At 36.2% G+C, this 13015-nt stretch overlaps 1 protein-coding gene across 5 annotated transcripts in view; it reads right to left on the bottom strand.

Annotated features, from left to right (window-relative positions):
• Positions 1-12627, bottom strand: part of C6H12orf50 (chromosome 6 C12orf50 homolog) — a 36551-nt gene extending 23924 nt beyond the window's left edge. For 3 of the 5 annotated variants that reach the window (XM_032345589.1, XM_032345590.1, XM_032345591.1), the window contains exons 1-3: positions 11806-12051; positions 9302-9421; positions 8776-8896 (exon numbers count right to left, since the gene is read on the bottom strand). In XM_032345589.1, coding sequence (XP_032201480.1) covers positions 8776-8896; positions 9302-9421; positions 11806-11859 — 295 coding nt within the window. In that variant the 5' untranslated portion in view covers positions 11860-12051. The other 2 variants (XM_032345593.1, XM_032345592.1) reach the window with 2 other exon arrangements.
• Positions 12628-13015: the final 388 nt, after the last annotated feature.

Raw genomic sequence — 13015 nt, 5'->3', positions numbered from 1 at the left:
ATACTTATAGTTATACCTTTGCTGTTTTACTATAACTTTCCCATGGGATTTGCATTTCAAAGAAGTACTGTAATGTATTTTCTATGAATTTATAGAAATAGATCATTTTGGTCACCTTTTCTACCCAAAGCATAGTTCCATGCCATTAAGACCAATTTTGGTGTGATCAGTTATATTTCATCTAACACTTTGGAAAAAGATTTTTTTAATATTATGTAGTAACATCAGTGTCTTTGTTTGCTGCATAGTCATTTCTTCCCTCATTTGAGGAAAGAACATTAGTTTTCCTTTGGGAAAATTTTCCACATCTTCCATCCATTTAATTTGAGTGATGATGACATCCTAGACCTCAGGATTAGCTATTTTATGAATATGAATATGTTTCCTGTGTCATTAGATGAGGTTCAGTGTTAAGGCTTTAGCTTGAAAAAGATTTCTTTCTTTAGAGGTTAATTTAAAATGATGATGATGATGATGATGAAGATGATGATGATGAGACTACTGAGTGCTTACTCTTCACAAGGTATTCTGGCCGATATCTAAACTATTAGATATTAATACATCAAATATCCAAAACAACCTCATGACATAGTTATTACTGTCTCTATTATACAGATGAAAAAACTGGGCCACAGAGGTATTACATTGCCCAAGGTTATTGGGAAGTTATTGGCAAACTAAGATTTTAACCCAGTCTGACTCAGGGTTCTCCATCCTTGCTTATTCTGCCTCCAAGATCCAGATGTGAGCTTCTCGGGCAACCCCCACATATGAATGGCAAGAAGTGCAGAGCCAAGAGTTGGTGAAGGAAGCCCTGGATCCAGCGGGGGTTGAGGTCAGCTCTGGGCTTATGTCTTCAGTTATATGAGCTAATAATTTCTAGTTTTCCCTTAAATCCAATTGAGGTGGGTCTGTCTTCTTAAAATCAGAGGTGTGCTGGAGTGGGCTCAGATCAGCAAATGAGAACCAGTTGCTATTTTGCAAGCCTATTGATGTTACATTGGTAACTCAAAATCATTCATGGTAGGAATGTTTGCTCTCTGGAAGTTGGCAAATCCTGCTTTTTGTTTTGTTTTTGTTTTTGATTTTGGTGAAGTGGGGACAGGGAGGGGAACGAGTTTCTTAACTGTTAACAGGACATCATTACTTTTCAACCAAGAGAGTCTTGTTTATTCCATATGATATACTGCCTTGGTATGTCCAGATATTTCTAGAATAAACACTATAGTCTTTGCTTAGTCAATTTTCCACAAAAAAAAAAAAAAATCCAGTTCTTTTCACTTAGGTGACATGCATGTCATCACCATAATGCACTACTCCCTGCTATAAATCCCTTCCTAACTAAAACACAAATGCACAGGCAAAACGTGGAGGTTATAAGAATCTTCTGATTGAATAATTTAGCTATTTTTAACCAAATAAGTTGTTTTTATTCACGTTCTTTGGGAATCGGGTACTATTCTTCCCTTTGCTTGAAAGAGTAAAACTGGTGATTATTTTTGTATAATTCACAGAGCAAAGGCTCCTCACCAATTCTTTTTCTTCACTTTTCACTAATTCTTTGGGAACACCCTCATGCAATATTTTGATTGGGACATTAAGAACACCTGCATACATTTTACAATATATTGTAGTGTTCTTGCCAAAAACATTTAATCTAAAACTGATTAACAGAAAACAAATGAACATTAATTTCAATTTAAAGGGTATTCTGCAAAGCAACTAGACCAAACTCTTTAAAATGTCAAAAATATGAAAGAAAAAAAAAAACAAAGAGATGTAGATATTAAAGAGATATGACAACTAAGCAATAAATGATGCTTAATTGGATCCTGCATTGAAAAAAACAAAACAAATAGCTATAAGGTTATGCTCTTCAACCCATACTTCTGAGAACACATTGTCATGACAGCTTGTTAGAAATGTAGAAACTTAAGCCCCAGCCTGGACATACTGAATCAAACTGCAGTTTCACTGGATCTCTGAGTAATTTCTGTGAATATTAAATTTTGAGAAGCCCTACTATAATAAACATATTTGGAAAAGTACAAACTGTAGATTGACTAACAGACACTAGTATCATATTATTGTTAGATTTCCTCCTATATATGATAGTTGTATATAGAGTATTTATGCAGGAGATAATTTTGGAAGATATATACAGAAGTATTCAGGGATGAAATGTCTAATAATTGCAACTAATACTTGAATGGTTCCAAAAATGGGGGGATAAGTATGTATTGGTACAGTATATACATGTATGTAATACAATACTTACATATATGTAACAACCATATAGGGAAAAGAGAAAGTAATTTGACAAAATTTTTATTTGTGCATCTGGTTAAGAGCACAGGGATGGGTGTTCATTGAACTATTCTTGCAACTTTTCTTTTAAAATTTTTTGAAATAAAATGTTGCAGTAAAAAAGTACACTGAAGGCTGGCTTAACACTGATTGGTTTGATTGGTGGTCTGGGTGGTGACTGGGAACTTTTTTTGGTTGTTTTTATTGTTAATTTTTGGTTTTTACTGTTTTTTTAAGCTCCCACAGTAATTATAATTGGAAGTCAGAGCTGAGGACCTCCAGATAAGGTGAACATCAGATGATGGTACCTCAGCTTCTGGGCTTCAGATGACTAAAAAAAAGAGGTTCCACTGTGTGGCCACAAATTAGTGGAGAAAATAAGAGAAAGAGGAAACCTTATTTATGGAAATACACATAACTCAGAAATGCTAGAAGTCCACTGTTTACTACAAATTAAAGGAGGAAAAAAAGGGGTTTTCTATTAAATGCAAAGGATTTTAATAGCTTTAAAAAGAAGGCTGCAGGGTAGGGTAATAGAATTAGCCTCTCAAAAGGAAGAAGCCAGATGAGGAGGTCTTATGGTTGAGTCTTAAAATGGTCAAAAGAAATGACATATCCTTGAAATGCCATAGAGAGTCTTAGAGTCAGACAGAATTGTGTTTGAATTCAAGTACAGTGCCTCAGATACTTAGCTTCTCTAGGCCTCAGTTTTCCCATCTGTAATGGGGATGCTAATAGTATCTATTTGGCAGGTTTTTGTGGGGAGGCATGCAAAGTGCCCAACATAGTGCTGCCACAAGGAAATATAAGAAATTATTTGAAAGTACTGAATATGAGATTTTTCTTGTTTCTTGTAACCTTACTTCATTTTTTATTAAATCATAAAATTTTAGTTTATACAATCCTCAAGTCTGTGGAGGTCTCAGACCCAAATGAAACTAACAAATGTTAGGTGTAGAGAACTGACATTTCAGTACTTGCTGTTAGAAGCACTTTGGACCAAAGATGCAAACAGATACAGTGTCTAGTCAGGATAAACATCCCAACATCACCACTGTGTGGCTTATGGCATTTTCTCTACTCACCCCCCTCTCCCCAAAAAAGGAAAGAATTGAGCTGAACAGGTTTTTCCTCCCTCTTATAACCATTAACAATTATTTCCCCCCCCCACAAAAAAAATTAATCTATCTTACCAACTCAAATATTCAAGACGAAGTGTTTATTAAACTACTTAGGAACCATCTAGTAAGCAGTGGTTTGCCAAGACTTAGAATAAAAAGATCATGTACATATATCTATTCAGGCTAGATTTTCTAAAGTGAGCTGATCTAAAGTTCATTTCAACTGGCCAGATAGTCAGCTATCCAAGGTACATTAAGACACTGACTTAGAAAAAAAATAAGAATCAAATTATTCTGTTCAGTTTTTCATTATAGAATAACATGGCAATTAGGCAAGAAGGTGAGAATGTGCTTCAGTGTTTGAGCAACTGTGTTTTGAATAAAGTCATTAGCAAAACTTCAGACGTTTCACCACAAACAAGAGTTTGTCTGAATACACTAACCTCTCACATATACCATGAAAGAATGAATACATACCTGCCATGCCTGCAAAGAAAATATAAAATGTATTCACAGATGTCCACCAAATATCAACTGAATTATGTTTTCTTAGCATTATCTTTTGGTTTTGCAGTTATTTACTTTTAAACTTGAGCATGGTAACCAGAGGGATTAAGCTTCTTTTTTAAATGACTGGTTTAGCAATATTTAAATGAAGTCTCTTTCAAAAGAGTCCAAAACCTCTTTTAATTTGCAAGCAGATTAAAGTTTAAATTGCAGGAAGACTAACTGGCAGTTTTATATTCTCAGACAAAAAATGTAGAACTCTTGATAATTGCACTTAGTGCTTAAAGAAGACACACAATGGCAAATCGACTATTGAAAAATTGCTTTTGGCAAGCACCTCATTCTGGGAGAGCACAGCTGGTGACTTAGATAGCATTGCCATGGCTCCGATTCACGATGGGTCTCAATTCCTCGAGCAGAAGCCCTAGAAATTCTTACAGGTTGTATATTTAAATGTCTCAATTTTATTTTATTTTAACCTAAGGGACAAAATTATATATGAATTCCACAGTGCTGTATGTGAATTGGTACTTCTATTTTGCTATCAAAAAGCTGTCATAACTCCACTTTGAATTTATCAATTCCATGCACTTACTGAAACATAAAAAGGTTGATTTTAATAAAGGTACAACCTTATAATGCAATCTTCATTTAAGGGGAGAAGATTTATGGGTCCTAGTTTGGGTTAATGTGAATCTTGGTAGATAGGTACTCCTGGAAATCCTGTAGGAAAGATCAGGTTTACAAAAGATCAAATTATACTTTCTGAGGTGTTGAGATAATTTTCGAAATGAACAGATGATATGGCAGTTCAATACATAATTTGAACAAGCTCATTAATTCCCTGCCGTCTGGAAGCTGAATCCTTTTTCCTAGAGCACAGAAATGTGTCTGGACAGAAGGAAAAAAGTTATTTGTTTTTATTCCATACTGCTCAGGACTTCTCAGAGTGGAATTGGCTACTAGTGAAAGATAATATTATGTTACTAGTCTAGCTGTTTGGGATTCATCAGTGAACAAAATAAAGATTGGATATGAGATATGAGATTACCAAGGGAGTAGATAGCGAGGAAAAGAGAACCAAAGACTAACTCCTAGAACATTCCACATGTAAGAAGTTGAGTAGGAAACAAGGAAGAGTGAAAATAGAGCGCCAGTCAAAAAAAAAAAAAAAAAGTATGGTGTCAGAACTTAGGTCCAGGGGGTGAGGGATTGTGAAAAGATGGTACAATTAATGAATTGGAGATCCCAGTGGATTTGAAGCTTTGTTTACGTCAGGATTCTGGAAAGATTGAAATAGAAAAATAGGTCATAAGATGAAATGCATGTAATTGAGATCCTGGGGTGGGGATGGTAATTAGCACTTTGATATGACTAAGAAGGAGTGACTGAGATGATGAAGATAAGATCAGTGGAGGAATTGCGTTCAAGTAACTGAGGCTAACATGATGGGCATGTCATATATTTATATACTGAAATCACCAAGAATTGACATAGGAGTACTGTTAGAGGGCAATGAGCCAGGAGTTCAGACTTCTGAAAAACCAGAAGGGACCCAGATGGAAGTAAACAGAGGCAAACAAACAAACAAAAAAACACCCAAAAACAAACAAACAAACAAAAAACAAACCTAGCAACACTGAGGGGTGATGATGATATATATATATATTATATATATTTTTTTTATATATAATATTTTGGCATTAGATGCAGGCTAAATGGTTTTAGGGAGAAGAGAAAGAACATGAAAAAGGCCATGAGGATCAAGGGAACCTTCTACCTCCCCTCCAGGTCAAATGCTACTTGGGAACTGGAAGTAAAAACAGCCACCATTTGGAGAGTGTTGCAGGAGAAGTAGGATCCTTAGAAGGAAATAGCGCTTCCATTAGCTGTGGATATGAAGGGAATGTTCATTGAGGAATTTGAAAAAGAACCCTGCTGATAATGGAAGGTAGGGGAGGGGTGAGATGAAAGGGAACCAAATAAGGATAGGAGTGAGTCATTTGAGAGATGGGGTTTCTGGTATTCACTGATGTGAAATCCTAGAAAATACACATATGGGGTCTCTGCCTCCAGTTCCTGGCACAGAGCTCCTAAAAGCCTTGTAATTTCCTAAATAGCAAGAGTAACAGGACAACTTTTGTTCTAATATTTGTTTTTAACCTTCGTTTCTGACCTAGAACTCAGAATTTCCTGGGTGATTGGAGTGTCCTTTGTTCTAATGAGGTGACTCTGGGTGGGCTTTCGGTGATGGTCTGCAGAAAAATCAAGCCATGATTAGAAGCTTGGAAATTTCAGCACCTTTCTCCCTTGCTCCAGGAAGGGGAGAGGACTGGATATTGAGTTAATAATCAATTATGTCTCCATAAAAATTCCAAAAGTATGAGATTAGGAGAGCTTCCAAATTGGTGAACACATACATCCACATACCCAGCTCCACAACAGAGCTCCTGTGCTCTGGATCCTTCTAGACCTTGTTTTATGTACCTCTTCATCTGGCTGTTCATCTGCATCTTTTATGATATCCTGTATTATATAATAAACTGGTAAATGTAACTAACTGTTTCCCCGAGTTCTATGAGCTATTCTAGCAAATGATAGAATCTGAGGAGGGAGATCATGGGAGCCTCCAATTAGTAGCCAGTTAGAAGTTTGAGTAGCCCCCTCGACTGACATCTGAAGTAGTGGCAGGGAGAATCTTTTGGAGCCCTTAGCCCATGGGGTCTGTGCTAACTCCTGGTATTGTTAGAACTGAATTGTAAGACACCTGGGTGTTGTTGCAGAAAGTTGCTTGGAAAAAATCATTGATGTGGGAAAAAATCCACCCATCTGGTGTCTGAACTGTTGTAGTAGTAGTGTGAGAACTAAATGAGAAACACATAGAAATGTTTTTTATTGTTCGAAGACAAACTGAGGTCAAAGGAAATAAAGAGCAGAATGACATCAGTCCCAGTGAATTCAGATCAGGTAAGTGGACATGGTGAGGGTGTGTGGAAGGGTGGGATGATGGGTGTGTGGGGTTTCCTCTTGTGCCCTATAGGTAGAGGACAGGAGATGTGAGAAAGCAGGATATTAGCAGCCTGTAAAACCCATTTACCCCTCTTACAATGGAAGTACAGTGCGTAGGGTTTGGTCCCAGGGCTTGGATCTAGTCTTGACCCTATGAGAGAGAGGAAAGCTTATTCTAAGAATCAGGCTCAGCCTTGATACCTGTTGAAGAAATTAAGACTTCCAGAAAAGGGGCACCTGGGTGGCTCAGTGGGTTGGGCCTCTGCCTTCGGCTCGGGTCATGATCTCAGGGTCCTGGGATTGAGTCCCACATCGGGTTCTCTGCTCAGCGGGGGGCCTGCTTCTCCCTCTCTCTCTGCCTGTCTCTCTACCTGCTTGTGATCGATTGATCTCTCTCTCTCTGTCAAATAAATAAGTAAAATCTTAAAAAAAAAAAAAAAAAAAAGACTTCCAGAAAAGCCAGAAGTAATGTTTGGGCACCAGATTCTATGTCTAAAAATTAGAATAATAAAATACATCCCTACAGAGCTTAGCCCCGGGTGCTCTAACAATGAGGAGCCAAGCCATTGTCAGTTGGACAGACATTCTACCCTTCTTTTGTCCAGAGGTGCAGGCTGTTTTCCTCTAGTCCTGAAAGAACTAGTTCCAAAGATAGATAATTTTATCATAGACCATTATGAAGCAAACTATTGATGGAGTAGAAGGAATTTAATACAACATTCCTGGTAAAATAAAATTACACTGTGAAGACCAATGAAGCCAAGTTAATCAGTTAGTAGGTGCAATCACTTTCCCTGCAGTGGGTCCCCAGTAGTTTCAGTAGTCATCTAACCATCCCCATCCATCTATGTCTTCATCCAGTTTTACTGAACATCTGTGCTCTAGACACTGTGGAGAGGATTGCTAAGGAAACTAGTTATAAGTTCCATCCTCATGATGTTTACAGTCTAATGAGGAAGAGAATCACTGATTAAGGTATTGTATATATGATGAACACCATGAGGTCAGAGTTTTCCAAAAGAACATAATAAGGGGACCTAATGTTTACCATTTGCCAAAGGATCACCTGAAGCCAATTTTTCAGATCCCAAAGGACTGATATCTTGTAAGCTTGTTTCTGGAAGGATTCCATCTTGAAAAATATGAGGGCCATAGCAGAAGAGTGCTATAGCTATAGCACCAGGGAAACCTGACAAGTTCCAGCTTCTTAAACAGGCTTCTTGCCACTGACTGGTTGAGGGAATGGTCTCTTTTGTAGCCCCTTCCCAGAATCTAGGCCGAGGATCACCAAAAAATAGAGTCTCAGTACCACCTAGGAAGACTGAATTGTGCCAGGGTTTTGGCAGCAATGGGATTGCATTTTCTCCGCAGCTGAAGCTTAGAAAGAGCCACATATATAGCTGTTCTTCTAGAAGCTGAAGTGTGCAGCTCAGAGCATACCCTTGCTCTCCCTACCTGTAAGACAGGTTTCTGCACATCCCCAGGGATCAACAGCAAGGTGTGACCTCTAAGCTTGGCTCCAGCTGTATGACGCTTTGCAGAGACACAGTTTCCCTCTGCCTAGTGAGGTCAGTAGCCGTTTCATGTTCAGATGAGTAAAGTCCACTTTAGATATGCATGGAGAAAATGTAACTTACTTTCTTCACTTCATCTTGTGGCTACTTGATGGCTCATTCTAAGCTTTAACTTATATTTCTTGGTAAAATCATCTCAAACCATCCACTGGCTATTAAACCACACTCGTTTTGCCATACTTTAGTGTATCGTTCTATGCTGCTATTCCAAAACTACATTATATGTCATGTGAATGTTATTTAAAAAATATACTCACTGCTACTTGGTGGCAAAAATAATCCATTGATATTGCGAGGTTTGCTGTGATAAAAGATACAACTGATCTTCACACAACCAAGAGGCTGAGTTTCCCAGAAGCATGAAATGCTGCAGTTTTGCTAGACAAAAGAGGTGGGGGAAATGTAATGATCAGATACCACATTCAAAACAAACACAATGTGCTACAACACAGTACAAAACTATCACAATGTGATAGTTGTGATATCATTGTCACATTGTCACAATGTGACAAAACTATCCCAATTACTGACTTAGGATCATGTGTGTTTCCTGAGATTCAGTATTTCTAAACTCTGCTATGTAAAAGATACAGTAGATATTTCTAAAATACACTCTACCATTTTTTATAAGCATTTAAGTTGAGCAGCATGCAAAATGCCTAAAAGTTAAGTAGTGGAAGAAAGAATCATTTTTTTTTTCTCTATTGTGTTGTAAGAGTACATAGCTCAGTCTTATTGAAGGAAGATGCTTTTAAGAAATACGATGATGGTGAGTAATTCTACCTGCATTTCCATGTGTCTAAATCTGCAAAGTGGATCTAAACATTTCCCCTCTCTCCATAATGAGCACACAGTGTCACTGCCAAGGGCCTCTTCGCAGTGTCGGAATCGGCACTGGGAACCCTGCAAGGAAAAAGTAAACAGTATAGAAAACTCAATGTAGTAGTGTTGATCTTCAACAACAGTAAGTTGCTAATTAATTAGGAAAAATATAACATCAAATTAGAATCACAAAAAAATACTTTACAAAATAAGGTCATGAGTCTAAATTTTAACAAATTTGTTTAATTTTAGTCAGAGACTGAGAATATAATATAGCAGAACATGCAACAAGTCACTGATAAAATGCTATTTTTTGTTATCAGTTAATCCATATGATTCAGAATAAATATATGACACCATTGATATTCTTGATCACAATCCAGTGACAGAGCAATTTCATTTCTTTTTCTGGAAAAGGCCAGTTTTTTGTTTTGTTTAAAAATCACAAGCCATTTTCAAATGGTGGAGATGACCTCTAGTAATCAATCTTTATTAGATAATGTTTTCTTAGTCTATTGGAGATATTGTTAAGTGTGTTTTTACAGGGAAAGTGAATGGAGCTTAAACTTTATATTACTGTGGAATTTTAAGTAATTAGTACATTATGCTACATTAAATGTATATCCTTTATACCCTTGATCTATAAGATAAACAGTTGTGCCAATATATGTACATATACCAACAAAAGCAGATGTTGATTATTTTCATGGGCTGCTATTACATTGTTTTTTTTTTTTTTTTTTAATTCTATGTCTTTTACACATAGGCCCACACTTGGAAAAGCTGCAGGCTGCTGTCTTTCTGACAGAGAGATGCATGACATACAATAAAAATATTCCAGGAAGTTCTGTCTTTTGATATATGTTCCATGTTTTTTTCTTATTTTTTTCTCACCCTCTTACTCCTGTCTTCACAATTTCCCCCTTTTAAAGGTGGATCTCATAATACAAAATACTGGACAAGGGGGGCTCCTGGGTCGCTCAGTGGCTTCTGCCTTCGGCTCAGGTCATGATCCCAGGGTCCTGGAATCGAGCCCCGCATTGGGCGTTCTGCTCAGCGGGGAACCTGCTTCCCCCTACACCTTGCCTGTCTCTCTGCCTACTTGTGATCACTCTCTGTCAAATAAATAAATAAAATCTTAAAAAAAAAAAAAAAAAAGATACTGGACAAGGCTAGATAAACCCGTATTTGAATTCCTGGTTCCATTATTTGTCCATAATTAACAAAAGTTAACACATTCCTTACCCTGTGTGTGCTTCAGTGTCCTCATCTGTAAAAAGGGAATAAATGCCTCCCTCACAGATTGTAAAAATTATATGAAGAAGGTATTGTGGTTGCTGTTATTATTGTTATGTATTCATTTATTTATTGAGAATTTACCGCCTATCGATCATGGTGCTGGGTACTTGGGGATACAGCAGTAAAACAGACAAAACTCTCTGCATACATAGAATATAAATTCCATTATTATTTACATCTCTAGGTTTAATCGTAATAGGACAGGCAAATAAGTGAGCACTGTGTGTTATAGGAAACATAAATTATTGAACACTACATCTGAAACTAATGTGTACTGTAAGGTGGCTAACTGTATTTAAAAAAAAAAAAAGTGAATCAAATTCAAATGGTCAAAGAGATTGATTCCATTCAGGCTTCCTAGCAGAGATAAAATACTTTAAATCAGAGACAATGTGTCTTTCATTTAGGCATGAACATGAAGCTCCAAATTTCTACATTTATTTGGTTTCGTTGAGATCCATTAATCCTAATCTCTCTCTCTTTTTTTTAAAGATTTTATTTATTTGACAGAGATCACAAGTAGGCAGAGAGGCAGGCAGAGAGGCAGGTAGAGATAGAGGGGAAGGGAGGCAAGCCCCTGCTGAGCAGAGAGCCTGATGCGGGGCTCAATCCCAGGACCCTGAGATCATGACCTGAGCTGAAGGCAGAGGCTTTAACCCACTGAACCACCCAGGCACCCCCTAATCTCTTTAATGTCTTTTTCTCATTTAGATTTATAAACCTGAATTCATATTTGGCTAATTTGTTTATAACATTTCTTTTCCTTTTTCCATATTATCAAATATTTGCTGTTAGACTGTTAACGGGAAAAATTCAGCAACTGGGTTAATGAATTTCAAATAGGGAATCAATTCGATTTATTAAAGTAAGTTTGATAGCTGAATTTAACTTTTTGAATTAACATGATTGGAATCATATTAACTGTAACAGTATGATGTATCATATAATGTTTTTTCAATATGTTTGAAACTATAACATAATTTTAATTTCCTCAAAGTCAGTATGTCAAAAATACATGATAAGCTTTTACTTCAGATTTTAAATATGCAAAGTATTTTTCAGTAAAAGAGTAAATTTGACTCAGCAATACAAATTATTGCCATATCCTCCTTCATTCTACTAAAAAGCTTAAGTATGTGAAGTACCGTAAATTGTATAATATTTACCTTTATGCATGTGGAATTAAAAAAGAAATAGCAGTCATTCCCAACTTCTGCCATTTTCAACTCTCTTGCTGCTAATCCAATGTTTTTTAATATAAGAATTGCAGGAATGCAAATATAAGAACTATCAGTGTGTAAGGGGGAAAAAGAATTTCTTTTCCAGTCTTTCAGGCTATCAGTAGTATTCTTTTAAAACTGACCTCCTGTCGACAGTATATTACACAATAGATAATTCTTAAAGAAACTTAAATTAGAAGATACCTTCTCTAGCTTTGCAGAAATGTTGAAAGTGGTTGCTAGTAAGCACACAAACTCAAACTTCCAGAATTTTCCTGATTGTTACCTAATCCATTATTTGCTCATCATAAATGACCTCACACGTAACTGTAACTGTAGGCTGGCCTACCTTAGTGAATTCTGTGTAGTATTTCTCTTCCTCAATCCTAGTACATTAATCACATAGGCTAGTAAAAATAAAATATTTTATCTTTTAATGTTCTGATTGACTTTGGGATATAAGCTAGTTAATAATTTCATAATTAAAAAGTATTAAGTATTTCACAAGTAAATAGCTGTTTTCTAAATCTCATTTCTATATATGGTTTGGAAACAAACTAAAATTTTCTAATAGGTAAATATACTATCTGTACTCCAAGATAATAAATAAAATTATTTAAATATGTACTCACTGCTATCCATTGAATTGGGAAAAAAATCATTCAGTTTGTGTTATTTTAATAGGTACCTGAAAATAATTGGACTATTTATTCATCTTGTAGCTATATTCCACTCATTTTTCATCCATCATAAAAGGAGGAATAGCTTCTTCCTATAGCAGAAAGGTCCAGAGTGTCTATAAATTTTGAGAATTTGTTGAAGACAAAGTGAAGTACTCTGATTCCCAGAATGAGACATTTCAATCAGCAGTTACTGAGGTCTTTCTTCATCTTAATATCTTTACTAAAAGAACTAAAACCTGGCAGAAATTAATAAAATTACTCATAAGAGGTGACTCAGGAGTTGCCATAGAGATGACAGATTATAGTAGATCAAAATGTATTTTTAAAATGCAACGTACTTCGAATTGGAAATTAACAAGATAAAGGCATATGGATTCTCACTTTAGTTAAGTAAAACAGGCTAATTGGTAAGAACTTTCTGAATACTGTAAGGTAAAAATCTAGGAAATAAAATAAGGAACTAAAATTTAGAA

Source organism: Mustela erminea, chromosome 6 (assembly GCF_009829155.1).
Source record: "Mustela erminea isolate mMusErm1 chromosome 6, mMusErm1.Pri, whole genome shotgun sequence".
NCBI classification, from domain to species: domain Eukaryota; kingdom Metazoa; phylum Chordata; class Mammalia; order Carnivora; family Mustelidae; genus Mustela; species Mustela erminea.
The sequence above is the reverse complement of the archived record's forward strand: the minus strand, read 5'-3'. Positions and strand labels throughout refer to the sequence as shown.